Genomic DNA, 28,000 nt, shown 5'->3' with positions numbered 1-28,000 from the left:
GGGGTTACAATTACATGGGAAAGATAATGAGTACATTTCTTATCAAGCATTGTAGCCTCCTCCTTTGTTTCCTTCAGTAGGAGTTTTGCTTAGTGAGTTAATATGGGGAAAAGTCCAAAAGGTATCATAAGACAGGTCAAAGGGGAGATGTTTTTCCTGAGAGCTTCTGTTGAACTCATTTCTGAAGCCTTCCAGGTCCTCTTCACCAAGTTTTAAACATTCACTCCTGACCACTAGGTGGCAGAAGAACTCTGAATTAGTTTAAAAAAATGCTGCTAGGTGGATTTGCTATGGACCTTTAATTGAGACTTTAAAAAAAAATCACTCACTTATTTTCATCATTGAACTCTAATACAGTGCCCTTTCCCATTTATTTCTCTGCTCTTTGCTGTGGGTATGTGCAGGTTAAAAAATATATGCCTCATTTTTTAGCCCCCTGCCCACTTGTGGTGAGCTCTTTTTTTCTGCTGTAGATTTAGCAGCTTTTCTTCTTGCCACAGCAGCCCCCAGCAACATCAGGTGCACAACTTGGCTTTCTGTTATCAGATTCTGCTGCGAGCTTGAATGGATCTGTGATAAGAACCTGTCAAAAGGCAAACCCAATTGAAAAGACACATCAGACGAGTTTCAAGGGACCCAAAGACTAATATTTGATTTAGGTTGCTTTCCCAAGAAGAGAGATTAAAATTATATAGTTCTATAAGGTCTTGGGAATCGCATCAGTCACTCTGCTATAAATACAGCTTATCTTCCAGAAGCTTCTAATCAGATTATTACTACAGCAAGGTAAATTTCATTTAAGCTTCTTAAAGGTGGTCTCTACCTGGCCAAGAGAGCTGATTCTGCTCAGTTGTTTCATTTTGTGAAATTTCCATTTGTATATGTCTTGGACATTTGGGTTAAATGCTAAAACTTCTATTCCCAGAAATACATGTATAAAGAAGTTATGTCCAGATAGCATCTTTAGCAATTATGTGCAGATATAAAGACGGTCAATAGACAGTCTGAGTGAAATTTCCCAGACACAAAAGGGCAGTCTTTATTATTAATCCTCCTCTTTTTGTGTGTGTGCTGACAATGGGGCTTGAACTCAGGATGTGGGTGCTGTCCTTTGGTTTTACTGCTCAAGGCTAGCAATCTACCACTTGAGCCACAGCTCCATTTGTGGCTTTTTGCTGGTTAGAGAGAAGAGTATCATGGACTTTCCTGCCTGAGCTGACTTTGAACTACGATCCTCAGATCTGTCTCCTGAGTAGCTAGTATTACAGGTATGTCTCCAAATAAGATTCCTCCAAAGCAAACATTGGCGGGGGGGGGGGGGTACAGGCTTAAAGACAGAAAACTAAGAGCATAAACAAATCACCTTAAGTAATGACAATAAATATATTCAATGCAAATGTACACTCTATTTATTGACAGACACTGCAAATTGGAAGGTTACAAGACAATCATGAAACAGTTACTGAAGTAATTAACGGTCAGTTGCCACCTTTCTGAAATAAAAAGGTCTGCTGGGCACGGGTGGCTCATGCCTATAGTCCTGGTTACTCAAGAGGCTGAGATCTGAGGATCAAAGTTAGAAACCAACTGGGACAGACAAGTCCATGTGACTCTTCTCTCCAATTAACCACCCAAAAGCTGCAAGTAGAGGAGTGTCTCAAATGGTAGAGTGTCAACCTTAAGCAGAAAATCTAAGTGAAAATGCAAGGCCCTGAGTTCAAGCCCCAATATCAGCGCACAAAGAAATAAGATAATAAAATGAAAAGGTAGGCCTGGTCCTGCGTATTCTCTATGCAGCCTGGCACCTGGTAGGGCTCTCCAAGCCTGGAAGAGGGCCGCTGTGCTGGTTGCCACTGCTGGGCCCTTGTGTCCATTTTATTTCTTCTCCTACAGGCAATGGAGCTCCTGGGAGAGAGAGTCTCCCCTATTTTTTCACCGAGAAAAAAAAAGCATTTACCTCTCTCTTCTTCCCATTCAATGGCCTGTCTACAAATTAGGAAAGACTCTCTTCTCAGTGCATGTTCTTAGCCCTAAAACACCTCCAAAGCGTGGAGGCCATCCCTCCCAGCAACACTGCCCTGAGAATCTGTGCAAACTGTGTGTGGAAGCGGAGCCGCATTCTGATTTTAAAACATCAGCTCTAGAAGAGAATGGGAGTTCTCATTCAGCCTTTTGCAGCTGATTGACCTTGGATTAATAAATCAAATTCTCTAGGCCTTAGTTTCTTTATTTGCAAAATGAGGATAATTAAGGCTATTGTGAGGACGACATTGCTATGCTGTGTCTTGAACATATTAATGTCCCATGAGTTAGCCACTCTATATTATTGATATTATGTGTTTTTTGTTTGTTTGTTTCATTTGTCAGTTGTGGGGCTTGAACTCTAGACTTGGGCGCTGTCTCTCAGCTATTTAGCTCAAGGCTAGTGCTCTACCACTTCAGCCACAATGCCACTTCCAGTTTTCTGAGTGGTTAATAGGAGATAAGAGTCTCACGAACTTTCTTGCCCAGGATAGCTTTGAACCAAGATCCTCAGATCTCAGTCTCCTGAGTAGTTTGAATTACAGGCAGGAGCCACCACACCTGGCTAGATAGTATGTATTATTACTGTCATTGTTTTTGTTGTTGTTGTTCATTTTTGTTTTTTTGGTCGGTCGCAGGGCCCGAACTCTGGGCCTGGGCACTGTCCCTCAGTGCTTCAGCTCAAGGAGAGCACTCTACCACTTGAGCCACAGCACCACTTCTGGCTTTTTCTGCTTATATGGTGTTGAGGAATCGAACCCAGAGCCTCATGCATGCAAGGCAAATGCTCTACCACTGAGCCACCTTCCCAGCCCCTACTGTCATTGTTATTATCCCAAACCAGACAGTCCATAGATAAATCCTGTGTGCATCATTTCAGATATTGTGGTGTTGTCATAATGAAACTCTTAATAGCAAAATGCACTTTTCCTGTCAGGATTAAAAAGAAGTGAAAGAAGCCAGTCACCAGTGGCTCACACTGTAAAATTCTAGCTCCTTAGGAGGTTGAGACGTAGGGATCAAGTAGGCTCAGTGGCAAATCACTTGCCTATCATGTGCAACATCCTGGGTTCCATCCCCAGTACCAAAAAAGAAAAGAAAAAAAAGTAAATAAAAATAAACAAGGGAGATGTAGGGATCGAGGTTTGAAGGCAGTCTGGGCACCAAGTCTGACTCCTATCTCCAATTAACCACCAAAAATCCAAAAGTAGAGCTGTGGCTTAAGTGGTAGAATGCTAGCTAAAGCCCCCAGTCCCTGAGTTAAAGACCCAGGATGGACACAAAAGAAGAAGGAACAGGGTGAGAGGAAAAGGAAGAGAGGATGAGGAAGAAGAGGAGAAGGAAGAGGAAAGAGTAAATTCACAGTAAGAAGCAGTACCAGCCGGGCGCTAGTGGCTCACGCCTGTAATCCTAGCTACTCAGGAGGCTGAGATCTGAGGACTGCGGTTCAAACTCAGCCTGGGCAGGAAAGTCCATGAGCCTCTTATCTCCAATAAACCACCAGAAAACCAGAAGTGGCGCTGTGGCTCAAGCGGTAGAGTGCTCGCCTAGAGCTGAAGAGCGCACGGACAGCGCCCAGGCCCAGAGTTCAAGCCCCACGACCCACCCCCCCAAAAAAGAAGCAATACCATCCTACCATCCATTCCTGCACTGCAGCAGTGATAGAAGACAAACGTGTGTGGTTCCTGGACTATCAGTGTGCTAGGGTTTATCATAAAAGCTTTCCATAAAAGAGATAAGCAAGGCCCTCCTCCCAGAGCACAAGGTTAGATTTCTAGGACACACAGCTGTTTGGTTCTGAAGTCCAGAAGTCTGCAGATGGGAGAAATGAAGAAATCCGAAGAAGAGTTACAACACAGTAGTAGATAGTATCTGCCCGCAATCCATCTCTTAGCCTGTAACCTTACTGAGAAAATGGCCTGTAACCTAGCTGAGAAAATGGCCTGTAACCTATCTAAGAAAATGGGAAACTGAGATGAAAATTTGAGGTCCCTAGCTTGCTGCTTTTAGTAAAGGAAAAGTGTAAGAGATTCTCACAAAATCAGATTGGAAGGCAAAGAATTAGAATCCCTGGGGAGGAGAGGATGAGACTAAGAAGATCATGATAGAGGACAGGGACCCCTCTGCCTATGAGCCTGGCTTTCCCATCCCACCAACTCTGATGCCAAAATGAAGGCAGAGCACATGCAGGTGCAGGAGTAGGGCCTCCCACTGAGGAAATTATGTCCATTTGGAACTATACTCTTGTAGAATTGCTAGATACTGCCAAAACCACTGTGTGAGTCTGCCTGCCTGGATAGTGAGATACTGGGACCAGGGGAGAGGAGAGGGGAGCAATTCTCTGGTAGAAATAAAGAAAATGGAGCCAGGCACTGGTGGCTCATGCTAGTAATCTTAGCTACTCAGGAGGCTGAGATCTGAGGATCACTGTTCAAAGCCAGTGGTTTGAGTGTTTGCCTTGAGCTGAAGAGTTGAGGAACAGTGCCTAGGCCCAGAGTTCAAGCCCCATAACTGGCCAAGTGAGAGAGAAAGAAAGAGAGAGAGAGAGAGAGAGAGAGAGAGAATGGGTATTAGTACCACACATCTTTTTTTTTTGGGGGGGGGGTCCGGTTGTGGGGTCTGAACTCTGGGCCTAGGCACTGTCCCTCAGCTCTTCAGCTCAAGGCTAGCGCTCTACCACTTGAGCCACAGCGCCACTTCCGGCTTTTTTTCTTTTTGCTTATGTGGTGCTGAGGAATCGAACCCAGGGATGCAAGGCAAGCGCTCTACCACTGAGCCAACTTCTCAGCCCCAGTACCACACATCTTAAACACCACCTCCACTATGTGTACCACATCCAAGGAGATCATATTAGTCTGACAAGAGAAAAGGACAAATAAAATTGAGAGGAGAAAAGAAATTGAGGGCTGGTTAAGATAATAACAATAAAGCAGCTGTGATAAAATTTGCTTTGTGCTAGCACTCCCACTGAGAAGATAATCTACTGTAATCATGATGGCCTTCTAGAAGGATCTTAAGTAGAACAATGGAAGGTTAGGAATTTCTTTCATCTGGCAATACTGGTAAAATGGGAAAGGTTCCTCCCGCCCCTTTCAGGTAGGGGGAGAGCTCCATAGTGGCAGTTATGGGAGGATGAGAGGCCTCATTGTCCCCTCAGAACAAAGGAAAGACATCTCTCTGGTAGTTCTGGGCACCAAATGTACACCAATACAGGGCAACCCAGGTTACAGGGCAATTTCCAAGTGATATGAACTGGGACCAACAAGCCACCTATGCATTATTGCACCCAGGAATTGCAAGAATGCCTCGAGCCATCGTTGGTATTCATCTCAGGCCTCGCGCCGTTGGCAGGATGGATATTCTATTAGGAAAGACTTTGTGGAAGAATTTGGACTGAAGGTTCTGGTAACTGAGGTGGTATTTACGAGAAGCAGCAAAATGGTGCCCTGTTAGCCTTTTGCATCTGGCCACATAATAAACTGCAGTCAGGTTAAACTGTCAAGTTGACATAGAGAGATTAAACAGGGGATGAAAGAATTAGAGCAGGTTGGGATTTTCTGACCTGCTCACAGTACTCCCATAGCCCCGTCCACCTTGGAGAATGAGGGCTGGAAATGTGGATCAGTAGTAGAGTGCGTGCCTCACATGCATGAAGCCCTGGGTTCAATTCCTCAGTACCACATAAACAGAAAAAGCCAGAAGTAGCCCTGTGGGTCAAATGGAAGAGTGCTATCCTTGAACAAAACAAGCTCAGGGACAGTGCCCCAGCCTAAGTTCAAGCCCCAGGCCTGACAAAACAAGCAAACAAATAAATGAAAACCTTGGAGAATCATCAGTGGTTACTGGGAGTGAAATAAGGTGTTACCTCCTATGTAAATGTTGATGCCTGACTTTGACCAGTGGACAAAGTTACATCTTCCATTGGCTCTGTGCATAGTACCTAACTAGTTATTACCCTTTGCTAATGCCTCTCTCAGCAATCCTTCACACTGGACTCACAAGACCAGTTCTCCCTCAGGTTGGAAGAGAAGGCAGGTCTGCGTCAGGGGTATCTGCCCAGTCCTTATCTGTCACACCTCTGTCTGCTACAGAAAGGAGGTCAGGTCTGGCCGGAGCCATTTTGGCCACATGGTGGATTGTAGGGCCTGGCATCTTGTCTTCATGCTGGGGGAAAGCCCCCCCAATCACTTGTCTCCCAGGTAATGGGTATGCCCAGACCCCTGGAGGCAGGAGCAGGCACTTGGCTGATATGTTACTGAATCTGTCAGTCTAGGGCCTAGGACTGGGAATTTCCCGAGGGCCTGCCCTTGCACCCACCTATTTTAGGCCTGGACCAGCCTAGCTGCCAGAGGCCATGCCGTGTGTGTCTCTGCGATCATGTCCTGTGTCCTGTCTCCTGGCTTTTCTCCACTCATCATGGCGTCCCAATAGCTGAATTGGCTTGTTGGTATTATTTTTGTTCTTTCTTTCCTCTTTATCATGTTTCCTAGCTGTGTTATGTGTATTTGCATGTTGCAGGCCTTTGTAACAACTGGTGGCCTGCAGCCTGTTAACTGTATAATAAAGACTCCAATAATTCTATATTTTAAAATGTGGCTTCTGGGATAATTCACCTTATAACAACATCTTGTTCTATTATATCAATAATGTCTTGCTAACTTTGAAAATACAGTAGCTCTGGGTGCTGATGGCTCATGCTTATAATCCTAGCTACTCAGAAGGCTGAGACCTGAGAATCATAGTTTGAAGCCAGCTCAGCCAGAAGAGTCCCCATGAGACAGTTATCTCCAATTAACCACTAGAAAATCAGAAATGGAGCTTGGCTCCAAGTGGTAGAGGGCTGGCCTTGAGCAAAAGAGCTCAGGGATAATGTCTAGGTCCTGAGTTCAAAACTCAAACCAACTAAAAACAAAATATAACAAAAAAGCCCATAATGGCCCTGTGGCTCAAGTGGTAGATTGCTAGTCTTGAACAAAAGCAGCTCAGGGACAGTGATAAGGTCCTGAATTCAAGCCCCAGGATTGTGTGTACATGCACACGTGCACACACGCATGCGCACACACACACACACACACACACACACACACACACACTCTCTCTCTCTCTCTCTCTCCCGTGTATGAACAATAGGATGCCTGCATCTCTCCTTGCATAAGGATGAGCCGTTGACTCCAAAGAACTCCAAGGCCTTGGACCATCCAGGAAATTCCTATAGTGATCTGGCCAGATAAGAGCCACTCCATTCCAGGCATTATATAGGACAAAGTACAAAACTTCTACAGCCCTCCCGGAGTAAGATATCACAGGCTTGAGTAGGGACAGTTCAAGGGCAGGCCTTGGGCACCTCTCTGCCAGGCTTGCCAATGCAGTTAGATGTGCAGAAGATGGCATGAGGTGGGAAGAATAAGAGCACCTCTGTTTGAGGGTCTCAGATCTAGAAGGGAGCTGAAACTAGACATACCGCTTTAGACAGAAGTTTCTGTTGAACGCCCTACCACAGGCAGAGCCATGAATAGAGAGCTCGCTGGTGACAATCAGGTGGTCCTATCTCTAAAGGATGCCCACTTCACCACCGCCCCTCTAATATATTGGAAGCATACCCCAAGACTCCTGCGCAGTAGATGACACAGCCAAAAGGGAAATGGATCCATTTCAGCTAGGATTAAGTCATTAGTACATCTCCCAATAAACTGTACCTCCTGCAAACCTCCATCTGTCTGCCTCCTCCTCATTAGTGTGAGTCCTCACAAACTAGGGCTGGGTTGTTCCAGAACAAGTTTCTATATACTTTACTCTGTGTGTGTGTGTGTGTGTGTGTGTGTGTGTGTGCCAGTCCTGGGACTTGAACTCAGGACCTGAATGCTGTCCTTGAGTTTTTTGTTTTTGCTTTTTGTTGGTCATAGGGCTTAAACTCGGCTTGGGCTTTGTCCCTCAGCTCTTCAGCTCAAGGCTAGCACTCTACCACTTGAGCCACAGCACCACTTCCAGTTTTGTGAGTGGTTTATTGGAGATAAGAGTCTCAAGGACTTTCTTGCCCAGGCTGGCTTTGAACAGTGATCCTCAGATCTCAGCCTCCTGAGGTAGCTAGGATTATGGGCGTGAGCCACCAGCGCCCGGCTTCCTTGAGGTTTTTGTTATTGTTATTGTTTTGTGTTTTTCTCAAGCACTCCATCACTTGAGCCACATCTCCGCTAGTGGCTTTTTGGTAATTAATTGGAGATGAGAGTTTCGCAGACTTTCCTGCCTAGGCTGGCTTTGAACTTCAAGCCTCAGATCTGTCTCTTGAGGAGCTAGGATGACAGGTATGAGCCAGCAGCACCTGCCTTCTATATATTTTACACATTTATGTGTATGTGGTGTGCCAGTACCGGGGCTTGAACTAAGTTCCAAAGTGTAGTTAAATTTTTTTAAATGTAGCTGGGCACCAGTGACTTACTAGCTACTCAGGAGACTGAGATCTGAGGATCCCAGTTCAAAGCCAGCCTGAGCAGGAAAAGTCTATGAGACTCTTATTTCCAATAAACCACTCAGAAAACTGGAAGTGGCGCTGTGGCTCAAGTGGTAGAGTGCTTGCCTTGAGCTAAGAGCTGAGGGACAGTGCTCAGGCTCAGAGTTCAAACCCCACGACTGATCAAAAAAAAAAAAAAAATTAAATGTGAGGACTGGGAATGTGGCTTAGTGGTAGAGTGCTTGCCTAGCATGCATGAAGTCCTGGGTATGATTCCTCAGTACCACATAAACAGAAAAAGCCAGACTTGGCACTGTGGCTGAAGTGGCAGAGTGCTGACCTTGAGCAAAAGCAGCTCAGGGACAGTGCCCAGGCCCTGAGTTCAAGCCCAGGACTGGCAAAAATAAAAAATAAAAATAAAATAGAACAATTTTTTAAATGTGAAAAGGAGGAAGCCGGGCAGGATGGCCGACTAGAAATGTCTATCATTTCCACTCCAAGAACAGACTAGATTCTGAAGAAAGACAGAAAAAAAAGGCAATGTAGAATCCATAAAAGAGGTAATGACAAAGAGGCAAAAAAAAAAAAAAAAAAAACTGCCTAGAAACCTGCCCAATAGGAGAAGTCATGAGCTGGCACCCAAGAGGAAACTGAAGAAGAAAAAACACAGTTAAAATTGCATGGTTGTGCCCACAACACCCTGAACTGTAGCAATGGAAAAGACCCATACAACCTACAAACCCTAAGCCTACCATGGGGATTGACGACCCAGTGTGAGCCTGACCTTGGTGAAGGTCATTATTTGGCTCCCCATATCCCAAAGAATGTCACCCTCATGAGACTGAGCACCCCCCCCCTTGCTTTTGAAAGGAGCAATCATACCTCAATGATGCAGGGACACTTTGCCACGGAATTCTGACAGAAGTCAGTCACAAGAGAAGGAAAAAGTTGGATAGGACCCTGAAGAGAATCTCAAATGGCTGGAAACAACGTTGTCTACTTAGACCCCAGAGGCATGGGAAGCTAAGCTGTACACAGGTAACAGAGGCATAAGATTTCCTGCTGAGGCACGTAGCGGAGGTATAGATCTTATGGCCCTTGTTTTCACCTTTGGATAATTGCAGTGCTGATGCATAACATCCAGCAGAAGGCACTATGAGATGCCAGAAAGGCAGCCACCTCAGCCATCTGGCAGTGAAGAAGCAGGAGAGCCCTTGCCAGGTCATAGAGCAAAGGTACCATGAACAGATAGTTGGGACCCTGAAGGCAGCTATGTGGTAGTTTCTATCCTCATTGGCTAGGAGGGAACTGCATAGCTGGAGGCTAGCGCAGCCTGAACCTTTGAAAGAGAAGTCTGTGAATTACTCACTGTCCCCTGGTTCTATCTGCTGACTTTTAAGAAAGACAGAGTCACACACTCAAGACAGAGCCCTTACACCCAGATCTAAAGAATGTGATTTCCACAGCCCCTTATACCTCCTAAAAAGGCATAGAAGTATCTATCTACATAGCTACATATGTATAAGAAAATTCATGGGTTTTATATGTCTGTCCTTGTTGCTATTTTGATTTGATTATTGTGATTTATTTATTTTTTATTTTGTTGGTCGTGGGGCTTCCACTCTGGGCCTGGGCACTGTCCTTTAGCTCTTCAGCTCAAGGCAAGTGCTCTACCAATTGAGCCACAGCACCACTTCCAGTTTTCTGGTAGTTTATTGGAGATAAGAGTTTCACAGAGTTTCCTGCCCCGGCTGGCTTTGAACCGGGATCCTCAGATCTCAGCCTCCTGAGCAGCCAGGATTACAGGCGTGAGCCACCAGTGCCCGGCAAGACATAGAAATCTTAAAAAAAAAAATCAAATTAAAATCATGGATATGAAGAGCTCAATAGTTCAAATAAAAATAATCAAAAGCCTAACTAATGAAACAGTATAAGTTGAAAATGGGAAGGAGTCACAGCCAAATTCTATCAGAACTTCGAAGAGGAATTGACAGCAATGCTTCTTAAACTCTCCCACAAAATAGAAAGGGAAGGAATGCTACCAAATTCACTCTATGAATTAAATATATTCCCATTCCAAAGCCAGAGACATATTCTCTTTGATGAACATTGATTAAAACTTCTCAATTAAATTCTTTTTTTTTCTTTTTTATTTTTTTTGTCAGTCCTGGGGCTTGAACCCAGGCCGGGGCATTGTCCCTGAGCTGCTTTTGTTCAAGGCCAGCACTTTACCACTTGAGCCATAGCACCACTTCCAGCCTTTTCTGTTTATGTGGTACTGAGGATCAAACCCAGGGCTTCATGCATGCTAGGCAAGCACTACCACTAAGCTACATTCCCAGCCCCCTCAATTAAATTCTTGCAAACTGAATTCAACAATACGATAAAAAGATATGACATGGATCAAGTTGATTTCGATCTAGTGATGCATGGATGGTTATTGACTTAGTAAATCAATAAATGTTATATATCACATAAACAGAACCAACAACAAAAATTTCATGATCATCTTAATTGATCAAGCAAATACTTGGACAAGAAAATACAAGTACATACAACTTTTTTGTGCTTAAGGCTTGGGTGCTGCTCCTGAGCTGGTTGTTTTTTGTTTTGTTTTGTTTTGTTTTTGTTTTTGTCAGTCATGGGGCTTGAACTCTGGGTCTGGGCACTGTCCCTGAGCTCTTTAGCTCAAGGCTAGTACTCTACCACTTGAGCCACAGCACCACTTCAGGTTTTCTGGTACTTTATTGGAGATTAAGAGACTCGGGGCTGGGAAGGTGGCTCAGTGGTAGAGCGCTTGCCTTGCATGCATGAGGCCCTGGGTTTGATTCCTCAGCACCACATAAGCAAAAAGAAAAAAAGCCGGAAGTGGCACTGTGGCTCAAGAGGTAGAGTGCTAGCCTTGAGCTGAAGAGCTGAGGGACAGCGCCCAGGCCCAGAGTTCCGGCCCCAAGACCGGACCCCCCAAAAAAAATTAGAAAAAAAAAGCGACTCCTTCCTGGGTTGGCTTTGAACTGAGCCTCCTAAATAGCTAGGATTACAGGCACAAGCCACTAGCACCCGGAGTCCCTGGGATTTTTTTTTTTTTTTGTCAGTCATGGGGCTTGAACTCTGGGCCTGAGTACTATCCCTCAGCTCTTCAGCTCAAGGCTAGCGCTATACCATTTGAGCTACAGCGCCACTTCCAGTATTCATTGGTTTATTGGAGATAAGAGTTTCACAGACTTTCCTGCCCAGGCTGGCTTTGAACTGAGATCCTCAGATCTCAGCATCCTGAGTAGCTAGGATTACAGGAATGAGCCACCAGTGCCTGGCTCCCTGAGCTTTTTTTGTTCAAGGCTAGTGTTCTACCACTTGAACCACAGTTCAACTTATGGGTTTTTTGGTGGTTAACTGGAAATAGGAGTTTCACAGACTTTCCTGCTCAAACTGGCTTCAAACCACAATCCTCAGATCTCTGCCTCCTGAGAAACTAGGATTATAGATGTGAGCCACAATTGCCTGGTCATACATATAATTTCAAGGGAATTGTGGGTACCCTGAAGTTAGTTCATAGATATTCCAAAGATTCAAAAGTAGTTGATTTGTTGTCAGGATTGAAGCTGGAGTTCTGAAATAAATTTAAATCCTTTATAGATACAATTATTCTAGAAATATTTGTAGAAATAAGGTTGTGGTGGCCCAACTGCAAAGAATATTGATTTGCTTTTAGTAACATGATTTCTTTCAATAGTTCTAGTATGAGGTAAAGAACAGAAAGTCAAACAAACCTTTGATTCTAATGTAGAATAACTTCCAGGTTCCAGCTTCACTTCAATTGGTCTGAAAACAAAATCTTGAGCAAAGCGTGAATTCTTCAAGATAGCCACTGTCTCTTCATCCACTTCAACAATTTCCCCTTTCTAAAGAGCAGTATAAAACACGTATTTTCAGCAGTCACTTAATCTCTGCTACTCCCAGAGGCAGGAGCCATAGGATCAAGATCTAAGGCTGGCTCCAGGCAAATAGCTCAAGATCCTGACCATATCCTAATCCAAAATCTAAATAAATCAGAAAAGGGCTTCAGTGTGTGAGTTAAGTCACAGAATAACTGCCAAGCAACTACGAGCTCAAATCCTAGTATGAAAGACAGAGACAGAGAGAGACAGACAGACAGAGATTGACACAAAGATAGAGACAGCTGCTCATGGCTCACGCCTGTAATCCTAGCTACACAGGAGGCTGAAATCTGAGGATCACGGGTCAAACCTAGTCTGGGCAGGAAAGTCCATGAGACTATTATCTTCAATTAACCCCTCAAAACCGGAAGTAGAGCTGTGGCTCAAAGTGGTAAGAGTGCTAGGCTTGAGCAAGAGAGCTCGGGAACAGTGCTCAGGCCCCAAGGTCAAGCCCGTGACCAATGAGAGTGACAGAGAGAGACAGAGGCAGAGAGTGCACATATTATAAGGAAAATATCTAAACATTTTACCAGCAAGTGGAATTTTAGGGTTGACAGACTACCATACGTCCTGACATGGTTTTCTCTTTTGTTATTGTTGTTTTAATGTAATTTTATTGTTATTATTAAGGTGTGGCACAGAGCGGTTACTATTCTATAAGACAGGTAATGAGTGCAATTCTTTCTGGACAATGTCACTCCTTCCTTTGCTTTCCCCCAGTTTCCCTCTCCCGTCCCTGCCCACAAGTTGCATAGTTCATTTTTACATAGTGTATATTGAATACCATGACTGTATTTGTTCACCCTTCTTCCATCCATTTCCGTGCCCCCTATAAAAAGACCAAAAAAAAAAAAACCCAAAGGCAACAACAATAACAAAAAAGTTTCCATTCCTGGAATTTAATTTTTGTTGGTAGTGGTGGTCTAAGGCTTGAAGTCAGGGTCTGGGCGCTGTCCCTGAGCTTTTTTACTCAAGGCTCTACCATGTTGAGCCACAGCTCCAATTCCAGTTTTTGAGTAGTTAATTAGAGATAAGAGTATCTCAGGACTTTTCTGCCCAGGGTATCTTTGAACCATATTCCTCAGATCTTCTAAGTCTCCTAAATAGCTGGGATTACAGGAGTGAGCCATCCATACCCAGCCTGGAATTTGTTTTGATAAATAGCATTTTAAATATTCAGAGGAGTTAGACCTTTGGATTCTTCCCCTAAGAGTATCCTCCTTTAGTTGACTGTGTCTGAATGTCTAGAATCCTGTATAAATGATCATATCCAGTTATATTTTAGATCTAGCTTCCGCTTATGAGAGAAAAAATGTACTGTTTTTATCTCTCTGAGACTGGCTGACCTCACTTAACATGATTTGTTCTAGGTTCACCCATTTCCCTACAACAAATGACATTCTCTTAGTCTTTCTAAAGAAAGGTACAATTCCACTGTATAGAGGTACCACTTTTTTTTTTTTGGTCAGGGGGCTTGAACTCTGGGCATGGACAGTTTCTCAGCTTTTCAGCTCAAGAGGAGCACTCTACCACTTGAGCAACAGTGCCACTTCCAGTTTTCTGATGGTTAATTGGAGATCAGAATCTCACAAAGCCTGGCACCAGTGGCTCATGCCTGTAACCCTAGCTACTCAGGAGGCTGAGATCTGAGGATCACCATTCAAAGCTAGCTCAGGCAGGGAAGTCCGTGAGACTCTTATCTCCATTTAATCACCAGAAAATCAGAAGTGGCACTGTGGCTCAAGAGGTAGGGTGTTTGCCTTGAGCTGAAGAGCTGAGGGACAGAGCCCAGGTCCAGAGTTCAAGCCCCACAACTGACAAAAAAAAAAAGTATATTTGGGGCTGGGAAGGTTGCTCAGTGGTAGAGTGCTTGCCTTGCATGCTCGAGGCCCTGGGTTTGATTCCTCAGCCCCACATAAGAAAAAAGAAAAAAGCCGGAAGTGGCGCTGTGGCTTAAGTGGTAGAGCGCTAGCCTTGAGCTAAAGAGCTGAGGGACAGCACCCAGGCCCAGAGTTCAGGCCCCACGACTGGACCAAAAAAAAAAGTATAGTATAGTTGCTGGGCATTGTGGTGCATACCTGTAATCCCAGTTCTTGCAAGACTGCAGCAGGAAGTTTGTAAATTTGAAGCTAGCCTAGGCTATGAAGCAAGACCATCTAAAAAATGTATAGTATAGTAAATACATAAACAGGTAACATAGTCATTTATTATCATGGTCAACTAATTTAACTGTACATACTTATATCTGTTATGCTTCTGCACAGTAGCTTTGTTTACGCCAACATTACCATGAGCATGAGTGATAGGTTTTACTCTGAAGTATGATGGTTACAGCATCTGTAGGTGACAGGAAGTTTCTAGCCCCACTATAATCTTATGGAATTGCCTATACATAGTCTGTCCTTGACTGAAACTGTTATGCAACCTGGGACCATGTATGCATATATACAGATGAAGCAACTATGGCCAGCTGTTCTCAATTGCTGAAATCAATGGTGCACATATGGGTACTCATTGCACTATTTTTTCTTCTGCAATTAAAAACATTTTTAGAATAAATAATAGGAACATACTTTCCCACTTTTCTAAAAATAAATACACAGGAACCAATAATCAAGCTGAGCCAGTAACCAGGCCTGGGATGGAGTCACAGCCCCCTCAGCTGCCTCCCACACCTCCTAACCACGGACTTCTGCAAAATTACTATGCATTAAGGCCTTCATGAAAATGTAAGTAGGATGCAGGAGTCCTGCATAGAAGAATGGGCAAGAGAGGCCCACTTCTTTTTTTTTTTTGGGGGGGGTCCAGTCATGGGGCCTGAATTCTGGGCCTAGGCACTGTCCCTCAGCTCTTCAGCTCAAGGCTAGCGCTCTACCATGAGCCACAGCGCCACTTCCGGCTTTTTTCATTTTGCTTATGTGGTACTGAGGAATCGAACCCAGGGCCTCAGGCATGCAAGGCAAGCGCTCTACCACTGAGCCACCTTCCCAGCCCCGAGGCCCACTTCTTGATACACACAGAAAGCTAAATCAGACAAAAGCATCAAGGGAGAAAAAAATCAGAAGACAAAGGAAACCAGAAGGACAGCTGAGTCATTGAACAATGAAGCCACCTGGAATTGGTAATGAAGGTAGGTAGACCTGAAGCAGACATTGATGTCCCTCGAGAAAAGGCAGGTGAACATGGAGAGATCTAAGGAGGTGATGGATGAAACAAATAAAAAGAAAGACATTGCCCTGGAAGACCTAGATGGTGACCTACAGAAAGCCCCTGACTCATTCCCAGATGCTGAACTCTCAAGTTGCCATTCTGCATACAGAGAGCCAATGTCTTCATCAAATTACAGAAGATAAATGCTGCCATTGGAGAGAGTGACAGAGCCACTAAAGAAAATCCCAATGCGGGGGCTGGGAAGGTGGCTCAGTGGTAGAGTGCTTGCCTCGCATACATGAGGCCCTGGGTTCGATTCCTCAGCACCACATAAACAGAAAAGGCTGGAAGTGGTGCTGTAGCTCAAGTGGTAGAGTGCTAGCCTTGAGCTGAAGAGTTGAGGGACGGTGCCCAGGCCAAGGCCCCATGACTGACAAAAAAAGGAAAAGAAAATCCCAATGAGTTCAGCCTTGCGTGACAAGGGAAAGCAGACAAAAGTTCTAGGCTAATGGGGAAGAAGCAACTGGTGACCTTGCCCTTGCTTGTAAACTTGACGAAGAGCTGAAAGTTCAACTAAGGACCCAGAGAAGTACTGAACATCAGAGAAAGGACATGTGAATACGTGACGAACAAGAGATCAATAGAGAAGCAAAGGCCAGGCGCTGGTGGCTCATGTCTATAATCCTAACTATGCAGGAGGCTGAGATCTAAGGATTGTGGTTCAAAGTCAGCTTAGTCAGGAAAATGGGTGGGACTCTTTTTTTTTTTTGTCGGTCATGGGGCTTGAACTCTGGGCCTGAGCGCTGTCCCTCAGCTCTTCAGCTCAAGACGAGCGCTCTACCACTTGAGCTACAGCGCCACTTCTGGTTTTCTGGTGGTTTATTGGAGATAAGAGTTTCACGGGCTTTCCTGCCCAGGCTGGCTTTGAACTGGGATCCTCAGATCTCAGCCTCCTGAGTAGCTAGGATTACAGGCGTGAACCACTGGCGTCAGGCAGTGGGACTCTTATCTCCAATTAAATACCAAAAAAAAAACAGAAGTGGAACTGTGGCTCAAGTAATAGAGCATTAGCCTTGAGCAGAAAAGCTCAGGGACAGGACTATGGCCCTGAGTTCAAGCCTCAGGATCAGCCCAAGAGAGACAGAGAGATAGAGACAGAGAAGGAGGAAGGGAGGGAGGAAGGGAGGGAGAGAGCAAAGGAGGGAGGGAAGAAGGAAGGGAGGGAAGCAAGGAAGGGAGGAAGAGAGGAAAAGAGGAAGGGAGGGAGGGAGGGAAGAAAGAAGGAAGGAAGGAAGGAAGGAGGGAAGGAGGGAAGAGAGGGAAGGGAGGAAAGAAGGGGAGGGGGCAGGAAAGGGAGGGAGGAAGGAGCAAAGACTGGACAAAATCACAAGAGATCCGGTAGTTCATGCCTGTAATCCTAGCTACTTTGGAGGCTGAGATCTGAGGATCATGATTCAAAGCCAGCCCAGGTAGGAAAGTCCATGAAACTCTTATCTCCACTGAAAAATGGGAAGTGGTGCTGTCGCTCCAGCGCTAGCCTTGAGCTGAGGAGCACAGGGACAGCATCCAAGCCCAGACTTCAAGCCCCACAACCGACAAAAAAACAAAAAAAAACATAAGAGAGCCCAGAGGGAAGAAGGAGCCAGAACACAAATAGGAATTCAGCATGGCCCTTTTCTAGGTCACTTTCCTGGGAAATTACTTGGTAATTTTCTTGAGGAAATGCCTGGAATGGGAGGGACATCCCTGGCTTGGCAGGAATGCCTGGGTATGCTGAAATCCTAAGTAATCCAGAGGTCCTTGAAGCCTGCCTTGCAGGGTCCAGGTTATGTGGCCCAGAACCTGGCAAAGATGTTAAGATGCCAGAGCAATCCTAAGGTTGTTTTTATCAGTTGTTTTTGTCAGTCATATTTGGAGGTCAAACACAACATCCATCTGACAAAGTCCTTGCTGAAGGAAAAAGCCTAGATCACCGAATGGATGTCATGATAATATGAACTATTGTTCCTCTGGCCTCCCAGTGAGGTAGCAAGATACTCTGAAGCTAATCCCTACCTCTGTACATCAAATACAGCCGAAGCATTTACAGTGGCTTGCCAGGAAAGTGTTTGTGCCAATCCTATTTTCCCACCAGAAATTATATTCTTGAAATCCCTTTCAACCTTTAAAAGATTTAAAATAAGCTGGCTGCTGGTGGCTCTCTCCTGTAATCTTAGCTACTCAGGAGGCTGAGATCTGGGGATTGTGGTTTGAAGCCAGCCCAGGCAGGAAAGCCCTTGAGACTCTTATCTCCAGTGAACTACTTTGAAAAAGCCAGAAGTGGCGTTGTGGCTCAAGTGGTAGAGTGCTAGCCTTGAGCAAAAGAAACTCAGGGACAGAGCCCAGACTCAGAGTTCAAGCCACACGACCAACAACAAAAATAATAAAATAAATAAAAAGGATGTGTTAATGCCTACATTTTTTTTTTTTTTTGTCAGTCGTGGGGCTTTAACTCTGGGCTTGGGCGCTGTCCCTGTGCTCTTCAGCTCAAAGCAAGTGCTCTACCACTTGAGCCACAGCGCCACTTCTGGTTTTCTGGTGGTTAATTGGAGATAAAAGTTTTACAGACTTTCCTGCCCCAGCTGGCTTTGAACCGGGATCCTCAGATCTCAGACTCCCGAGTAGCCAGGATTATAGGCATGTGCCACCAGCACCTGGCCACCTTAGCTTTTTTGCTCAAGGCTAACACTCAGCTCCACTTCTGGTTTTTTGCTGGTTAGTTGGAGATAAGAGTGTCGACAATGCTGGATAGGAAATGGACTCATTACCTTGCTCATGTAACTGTAACTCCTCTGTACAGTATCTTTACAATAAATAAATACGTACAAAAAAAAAAACATGCCACAAATTAAAAAAAAAAAAAAAGAGTGTTGGATTTTCCTGCCCAGACTGCTTCAAATAGTGATCCTTAGATTTCCTGAGCAGCTAGGATGACAGGTATGAGCCACCAGTGCCCAGCTTTGGGAAAGCAAGATCTATTTCTCTAGTGTGAATAAAACAAAATTTATTAGTGGGAAGCAAATAAAATATATATAATAAGAATATATATGTATATGTATATATATATATAAACACACACACCAACTGCAGAAAACTGAGAAGCAATATAAAGAGGTACCCAAACCATGAGTAAGACCAGAAACAAAACAATGTCAGAAGTCTTAAAAAGTTTGCTCTGTTTTGTTTTGTTTTTTAATTTGTGTGTGTGTGTGTGTGTGTGTGAGAGAGAGAGAGAGAGAGAGAGAGAAAGAGAGAATTTGTGGGGACCAAACTGAAGGCCTCACTCATGCTAATGTAAGTACTCTACCACTGACATATACCCCCAACCCCATGGATCTTTTTATTTACCTTGAATATGAAATTTGCATCCAACATTAGTTCTTTTTCATATCCTGTGATTCCCCCATTGTAAATAACTTGGCATCTTTTGGCTGGTGCTGTCTCAGAAAGTTTGAAGAGGCGAAAAGTGGCAGAAACAAAACGACAGTCACCTAAAAACAGATATGTATGGCTCATTGTCAGCACTCCAACAAGACTGGCTCACTCAGCAGAGGAAAGATGATTTTCTTCTTGGTATTCCATTAATTATCTTTCTAGGCATTTCTCTCTATTTCGTGAAGGAACTTAAGAATTTTCATTAACTATTAAACTTATGTGTGTGTAAGGGGAGTTCTCATTATTTGGGAAACAAGATGGATATTTCCAGGTGGCTCCAAGTCTCCCTCAGTGGGAATCACTCAGTAAATACTAATCACCAAATCTGAATCATTCAAGTTCCAGTTATATTTGTTCCTCTTGCTAGTTCTTACCAACCATGCTTTCTAGTTCCTTGTTTTGAATTGTAATGAAATTGGCAGTGACCAAACGTGGAGAGCAGAACCCAAGTTTCTGGGCAAGGATGGCAAGGTTCTTCCAGTACAAGGCACCACCCAGGCACTCACCTTTAGAAAAAAAATCACAGATTGATCAATACATAAAACAGAATTACAGTAATTAATAATCAATACAATTAACCAGGACATAGTATTAGTTAAAAATATAGGTACTACAGCAGTCTGGAGGTTCCTCAAAAACTAAACATACAAACTACAAAAGCTAACCTACAACCCAGCCATACCTTTCTTGGGTATCTACCTAGAACATTACAAGTCAGGATACCATAAAGACACATGTGTCTTTATGTCTGTGTTCATTGATGCACTATTCACAATAGCCAAGTTATGGAAACAGCCCAGATGGCCTATAAGAGATGAGTGGATCCCCAAAATGTGGTATTTATCTACCATGGAATTTTATGCAGCCATTAAAAAGAATACTATGCCATTTGCAGGGAAATGGATGGACCTAGAACAAATCATCTTAAGTGAGGTAAGCCAAGCTCAGAGAGACAAAGGGCGCATAGTTTCTCTCACATGCGGAAGCTAGATCTAAAATACCCCAGAACATGATGAATTTTACGGACGATAGGCATTTTTTATTCACACGCAGTGAGACTGAAAGAAGACATTCTTAGGAGAGAAACACAAAGGCACTAGGCCTCCGTGCCTCTGATAAGATAAAATAGTACTTATCAAAATGAACTCTAGGAAATGGAAATAAGCAAGATTTTTTCTTTTTGTTTTGTTTGTTCATTTATCTGTCTTTGGGAAGGTAAGAGGGGTACAGAAATAGAAGGACAAAGGGTGAACAAATGCAGCAGTGCTACTATCTTAAAAATGAACTATACAACTTGTGGATAGGGACAGGAGGGAAAAACTGGGAGAGAGCAAAGGAAGGGGAGACACTATCCAAAAAGAAATGTATTCCTCACCTGTCATAAAGTGGTGATTCTCTGTATATTACCTTTTGTAATAACAATAAAAACTAACATATCATAGAAATTGAAACTGACTGAACATTCTCCCAAAGTCTAGAAGTCATAAGTAAAACTGTTAGCTGGGTACTGGTGGCACGCATCTCTAATCCTAACTACTCAGGAGGCTAAGATCTGAGAATTGTGATTCAAAGCCAGTCCAGCCAGGAAAATCTATGAGACTCCAATTAACTCCAATCAATTTCCAATTAACTACCAAAAAGCCAGAAGTGGCACTCAAGACCTACACACACACACACACACACACACACACACACACACACACACACACACACACACACACGAGGGTGAGATTTGAAGATCAAAGTTCAAAGCTAGCAGAAGCTGGTGGCTCACACCTATAATCCTAGATACTCAGGAGGCTGAGATCTGAGGATCATGGTTCAAAGCCAACCCAAGCAGAAAAGTCCCCATGAGACTCTTATCTCTAGTTAATCACTCAAAAACTGGAAGTGGCTCTGTGGTTCAAGTGGTAGAGCATTAGCCTTGAGCACAAAGAGGCTCAGGTTAGCACCCAGGCCGAGTTCAAGCCCCACAACTGACCAAAAACAAAAAAAGCCAACTCAGGCAGCAAAGTCCATGAGACTCTTTTGAGACTCTTACCTCCAGTAAACTACTTAGAAAGAAGCCAGAAGTGGTATGGTGGCTCAAATGATAGAACCCGAGCTTTGAACAAAGAGAGGCTCAGGGACAGAGCCCAGGCCCTGAGTTCAAGGTCCAGAACTGGCAAACAAATAAAAAAGAGAAAGTTTCAAAGCCAGCCCTGGCAGACAAGTTCACAAGGCTCTTATTTCCAATTGACCAGCAAAAAGCCAGAATAGAGGGGTGGTGCAAGTAGTAGAGTGCCAGCCATGAGCAAGAAAAGCTTAGAGTATGAAACCCCCAAGTTCAAGCCTTGGTAATGGCACATATACAAAAACATGAGCAAGTTGACAGCAACAAGAATGACAACATGAAGAAAGCATCATCAACTCAGAAACAGCTGCCTTCATTTCAACACCTACTTTTCAAGGTACTTTCTACATTGGTCATCCCATTTAGGCCTCCCAACAGTCTTATATAGCAGGCTGTAGTACTGTCAACATTTTACAGATTGGCAAACAATGCCTGAAATAGATTTTTTTTTGTCGGTCGTGGGGCTTGAACTCTGGGCCTGGGCGCTGTCCCTCAGCTCTTCAGCTCAAGGCGAGCGCTCTACCACTTGAGCTACAGCGCCACTTCCGGTTTTCTGGTGGTTTATTGGAGATAGGAATCTCACGGTCTCTCCTGCCCGGGCTGGCTTTGAACCGCGATCCTCAGATCTCAGCCTCCTGAGTAGCTAGGATTACAGGCGTGAGCCACCAGCGCCCGGCTATGAAATAGATTTTTTAAGTTATCCAAAATCCTATTGCTTTTGAGTGCCATAGGGCTGTCAGCAAGATGGAGCTCTCCACACAACCGTCTGTCTTAGCTTGAGGGTCACAAGAACACCTACCCCATAAAACTGTATGTGTCTTGATTTCTTCTGGCAAGTCAAGGCTAGCATACACGTCACTGAAATACAGCTCTCCACCATGCTGAAAGAGCAAAGTGAGTCCAAGCAAGGTTAAAGATTACATTGACCCCAGATAACAAGGAACGAGATGAGGACACAGATCAATTTTAAAAGCTCACGCAAGTGTTTGAGCAGCTTTTAACCCCACTGATCCTTTGAATAAATGATGGCTACCCCCTCCTTATAAGCCATAGCCAAGAGACAAGTTTTGTTGTTTGTTTTTATCTTCAGTATCCTACCCAATAGGTAATAAAATCATTTTCTAAGAGTCTCTCTTGAATAAACATACTTAGGTTGCCTAACTTATTTAGCCAATCCTAACATAGCACTATCCCAGCTAGCTGTATAACTAATAGAAGATATAAACAGTATTAATAGATACTTACCCTTTTAAAAATGATACAGCCTTTTGTAATGTTATCACACATTGAATTTTAAAATATTTTCCTTAAAATCTAAGACAAACAAGTCACCAGAAGTTTAAGATTTGATCTGAATAACTTGAAAAGTATGGAGGTCTAGTAAGGGCCAGCCTTAAGCACAAAAAGCTAAGCAAGAGTACAAGGCCCAGGGCTGTGAATGTGGCTCAGTGGTAGAGTGTTTGCCGAGCATGCATGAAGCCCTGCGTTCAATTCCTCAGTACCACATAAACAGAAAAAGCCAGAAGTGGCGCTGTGGCTCAAGTGGTAGTGTGCTAGCCTTGAGCTGAAGAGCTGAGGGACAGTGCCCAGGCCCAGAGTTCAGGCCCCATGACCAACCGAAAAAAAAAAATCTCACAAGACTTTTCTGCCCAGACTGGTCAGATCTTAGCCTCCTGAGTAGCTAGAATTGCACACATGAGCCACCAGCACCTGGCTCAGAATCATTTTTGGTGGAGGAACTGAACCTAAAGCATGTTACATTAAGTGCTGTGCTGTTGAGCTGAGTACACCGCCCCCCACCAGCTGTCCCCTAAATTTCAGAATCTGCATCTTCCAGAACCAAGAGACTCATCTCATGTGATACACAGGAAAACAGCACAGTTCCTACCAGTTTTCCTTTTAGAAAGGTATTAGTATAAAAGTTTCATCTTGGTTTGGGAATATGGCTTAATGGTAGAGTGCTTGCCTAGCATGCATGAAGCCCTGGATTCAATTCCTCAGTACCATATAAACAGAAAAGGCCAGAAGTGGCACTGTGGCTCAAGTGGTAGAGTGCTAGCCTTGAGTAAAAGAAGCTCAGGGACAGTACCCAGGCCCCGAGTTCAAGCACCCAGGACTGGAAAAAATAAATAAATAAAATCATATTTTATTTATTTATTTATTGTCAGTTGTAGGGCTTGATATCTGGGCCTGAGCGCTGTCCCTCAGCTCTTCAGCTCAAGGCTAGTGTTCTATCACTTGAGTCACAGTGCCACTTCTGGTTTTCTGGTGGTTAACTGGAGATGATTCTCCAGCCTGTCCAGGCTGGCTTTGAACCATGATCCTCATATCTCAGCCTTCTGAGTAGCTAGGATTACAGGTGTGAGCCACCAATGCCAACAGTTTCATCTTTTTTAACTTCCCTAGGACCTGTGATTCTGGCAGAGAAGAAATCAGTAGCTGTGAGAAACACTGTATATTCTAGAAGACAGTATATAGTTATGTATCTTGAATCTTAAGGTTCCCGGAGCTTTGCAGATACTGTCTTAAGATCATTTATGGCAGCAAGCAGAACTGTCAATAAGACTCATACAAAACATACTCAATGACAACCATGACCTCCCAACTTTTTTTGTGACCTGAGAGGGAAAAGAACCATAAATAAGGCATTCTATCACTCACTGATTTTTATATATTTTTTTGCCTTCCTTTATTTTGGGTGGAAAGTTAAAATCATCTAAGCTCTCAGTACAAGAAGGAAAGAACAGAGCAGATGCTACCAGCCCTCATCAATATTCAAAGTTTATTATCTCCCTTTTCTTACCTTCAGCACCTTATACACCTCCTGAAGAACTTGCTGTTTATCTGGCACAAGGTTAATAACACAATTTGATCTACGAAAGAGCAAATGAGAAAGGACTTAAATAACCTTACGTCTCTAATGGTGGCTCCTACCATCTTGTCCAAGCTATACCTTTCTCCTTACCTCACCTTTCCCTTCCCCAAACTCAACTTCTTCCCAATATAAGGGAGACAGGCAGTGCATGTAAAAATCTCAGCAGAGAAATACACAAGGCATGATTCTTGTTTATTCTCTCCTGACATTAACCAGGCAGCAAGACAAATAAGACTAGATAGTTCCTGCACATGGCATTTCTGAAGTCACATGTAAACAGAGGAAGCTTCTGAAAGGAAGCTTTCTGAACACTGTCCAACTTGGGCATGATTACAACAATTTGGAGGAAAACAAGAAAAAAAATCCTGTCACTTGCCATGAAATTAATAGTTAAGAGCCACACAACACTTTAGCAAGGAAGAACCACTTACATGATAGTTTTCTAAGGTTATCATAAAACTGAAAATTATTGGTTGCCTGGTAACATTATATGTAGTCATGGTAACAGGACCTACTAATAGTGTAGCACAGCCTATTATGTTTGTGTGGTTTATGCTGGTGTTAACATATGCACCACACTGACAGTTGTTTAAAAGTATAGTACATAAAAGTATACATGGAGCTAGGCACCCATGGTGCACTCCTGTAATCCTAGCTACTCAGGAGGCTGAGATCTGAGAATTGTAGTTCAAAGTGAGCCCAGGCAAGAAAGTCCATATAGACCCTTATCTCCAATAAAGAAAAGGCTGGAAGTAGAGCTCTGGCTCAAGTGATAGAGCACTAGCCTTGAGCAAAAGAGCTAAGGACAGCACTCAGACCCTGAGTTCAAGCAACACAATTGACCAAAAAGAAAAAAAAAAAGCTAAAGCTTGGCCAGGTCCTGAATTCAAGCCCCAGTACTGGCACCAAAAAAAGACTCAATGAGATTCAGGAGGGTTGGAAGCATGGATCAGTTGGTAGAGCACCAGCTAATGACTGAAAATATTAGGTACCAAAGTTGAGTCCCATCCCAGCCTTCAACACACACACAAAAAAAATCCAAACAAAACACGAAACAAAAAAATTAAAGGAAAAGAGTGTCAGTGAAAATTGGTAACATTTGTGTCTTCAAAAGAAACCTGGCTTGGGCTGGCAAGGTGGCTCAGTGGTAGAGCGATTGCCTTGCAAAAGAAACCTGGTTTTACTCATAACTGCAAGCCATACATAACAATATCGTAGCTCTCATTCTGGATTCCAGCCTGTGCCAAGTTCTCAATGCAGCCATGAATGAAAGTCACATTGCATGTCTGGAAGCCAAATTTTTCCATGTGGTAGTTGAGATACTTTTTAGCCACTTCCACCTAAAAGAAAAAAATAGAGGTTTGACATCCAACATGGTATGTGCATGTACTTTTCCAAAAATTTTCTCATTACTAGTGGACTATACTCCCATTTTTTCAAAACAGATACATACGTTTCCTGGGGACACGGGGGACAAGCTACTGCCTAGAACATAAACTCCTACTATGTGAGTTTTCCTTGAACAATCAATGGCCAAGTATTCAGGACTGATGGCAGAAGGAAGAAAAACATGGGAGTCCATCGTGCTACTCAGTCATTGGGCCAAACCTCCGCTTTTATGTTCTCCCAGCAGAGCCTCTAGTTATCAAAGCTCTCCGTGTGTAGCCAAGAAGCAATAATGATGCCAATGATCGTTGCTAAATAGCAGCCTTTTTCGATTTTCCTTGAAAATTCATAAAAGAAACAACCTTCTCTTGCCAAGAGCACATGTGAGAATTTTCCCACTTTGGATCTCCTGAATCCTTGCCTTACCTGACCTTCAGTCATGTCTATTCCAGTGACATGCCCTTTCTCACCAACCAGCTGACTAAGCGCATAGCAATCTCTGCCACTTCCACTGCCGAGGTCCAAAATCCAACAGTTTTCTAGGCACTCAGGGATGACCAGACCACAGCCATAATACCTAAGAAATGGGAAAGAGTGGGAAAGAGGGAACCGCTGACACTATGCAAAAGGAAAGAAATGTACATAGCACCTGATATGGAAGAAATAACTGTATTGTCAAAGCTCAGAGAACTCATAACTTTTATAGACCACGATAGACAATTTGCCCCATGAAAGTTAGAATGTGTTTGTGACTTTATTTATTTGCCAGTCATGGGGTCTGAACTCTGGGCCTGGGTGCTGTCCCTCAGCTCTTCAGGTCAAGGCTAGCGCTCTACCACTTGAGCCACAGTGCCACTTCCAGCTTTTTTTGCTTATGTGGTGCTGAAGAATCAAACCCAGGGCCTCATGCATGCAAGGCAAGCACTCTACCACTGAGCCACCTTCCCAGCCCTTGTGACTTTTTTTAGTTGAAAATATCTTTATTTCATTTTATTTCTTTTTTAATTTTTTGCCAGTCCTGTGTTTGTGACTTTAAGCATTCACTGTCCCACAATACTGTGAAATTTGTGAAATTATGTAATCACTTAAACACAATAAAGAATTTGAGAAAAAAATGGAATCCACATTCTTCTCCCATAGGGAAGGTGACAATACTAAAATCTTACACAGTCCTCCTTCCTATTTGTCTCCGTTCCTCGCTTTCCATCTTCCCATCACTCATTCCTACTTCTATTGGAGGGGTTTGGCTCCTCCCACGAAAGCTCCAGAAGGCTAGGACCATATCTGTTTTACCATAGTGTTGTTGGACTCTGGCCCAGGTACCAAGGCTTGAGTAAGCCATCTGAAATACTCGTTGACTTAAGGCATTTGGGCATTAGCTGTTAAACATCTAATTCAGGACCCCAACTCTAGTGTTGAGGGCATTTTTCCCCCTATCCTCTGCTTGCATTTACTGTAATTAGGGAAGTAAAACACAAGGCCAGAACACATTTTCAACAGGTTTTTGTCAAACTGAGGAGCACGGGGAGTAACTGTAGGAGCAGTTTGGGGCACAGGTGCTCAGGATTAGGGAAGGTGTAGACAAGATGGAGTTACAGAGTGCAAAGGAATGGGAAGGCCATCTGCATTGCTAACTGCTCGCTGGCTGGAGGGCAGTGCCCAGGCAGTCAGAAAGAGAAAGGTCAGGGCGAGCCCAGGTTGATAGGGAAGGTTAAACTGTGGACCTTGGACAGTAGGCCCAAGGGTGTACAAGGGCAAGTATGATGCTTTGGGAAGGGGTGGAGGGCGTCGTGGAAGCTGGCTAAGCAGAGCAGTGAAGAGCTTTGGGGACAGTATGACAAGCCAGTGAGATGGCTTCTTGGGCCCAGGACTGCATCACTGTCTCTTGGGTTCATTGTAGTCTAGAGGCCTGGTGGGGACGGCATAGGACAGGCTACCTCAAGGTGACTTCCTCGTGTACGTTCTGCAGGGCTTCCCGGATGTGCTGGAGGAGCGGCCTGGCTTTAGTGACACAGGCGTTTGACTGGAGATCTGCAGCTGTCCTCAGCACCTGGCCGTAGTAGTTCTGATCCAGAGGCCAAGGGCAGACAGGGGGCAAGGTGGGGGCGGGGAGACAAAGGCCTCAGGATTCCACAAGAGATGTGAGGGCCACTTCTCCAGGCCTGGCTAGCCTCTGCTCCCAGCCGCATACCAGGGAGCCCAGGGCTGGCCCTTCCCCTCCCCTAGGGGTACCCCTGGCCTGGCAGGGCCTCTCTGAGCCAGAGGGGGGGAGGTCGGGGGGGGGGATGGGGGCGCTCCAGGCCACTCCGAAGCTGCGCTCTCACCTGAACTTCTTTCTGGATCTCTGCAGGGCGGAGGTCGGCCACTGCGGAGAGAGGGAAAGGGACTGAAAGGCGGCCGAGAGGCAGGCAGCCCAACTTGCACGGACTAGGGCGGGAGGAAGCGCAGACCCTCGGCAGGGCACGCGGGCGGGGGAGGGGCTGGGGGCGAGGGGGGGCAGGGGGGGAAGCTCACTGTCTCGGGATCTCCGAATCTCCAGCTTCCGGACTTGAGAGCCAGCTCCGGTCAGCACCGAGGCCCCGCCCCTGCTGGCA

The 28,000-nt window shown here is 44.4% G+C and overlaps 1 protein-coding gene across 2 annotated transcripts; it reads right to left on the bottom strand.

The window, feature by feature from the left end:
* Positions 1-9: 9 nt before the first annotated feature.
* On the bottom strand, positions 10-28,000 carry As3mt (arsenite methyltransferase). 2 transcript variants are annotated; one of them, XM_013017650.1, is made up of 12 exons: positions 27,921-28,000; positions 27,731-27,771; positions 27,344-27,471; positions 25,833-25,983; positions 25,224-25,360; positions 23,949-24,018; positions 21,945-22,026; positions 19,407-19,538; positions 18,946-19,088; positions 12,241-12,372; positions 445-583; positions 10-251 (listed from the first exon to the last, which is right to left on the bottom strand). In XM_013017650.1, coding segments are annotated over exons 1-11 (1,125 nt in total). In that variant the 5' UTR covers positions 27,922-28,000; the 3' UTR covers positions 10-251; positions 445-475. The 2 variants fall into 2 exon arrangements, with proteins under 2 accessions (XP_012873104.1, XP_012873103.1); XM_013017649.1 differs by having other exon boundaries at positions 10-583.

This window comes from Dipodomys ordii, unplaced genomic scaffold, assembly GCF_000151885.1.
Source record: "Dipodomys ordii isolate 6190 unplaced genomic scaffold, Dord_2.0 Scaffold36, whole genome shotgun sequence".
Lineage (NCBI taxonomy): Eukaryota > Metazoa > Chordata > Mammalia > Rodentia > Heteromyidae > Dipodomys > Dipodomys ordii.
Note: the sequence above shows the minus strand (reverse complement) of the source record. Positions and strands in the feature narration are given on the sequence as shown.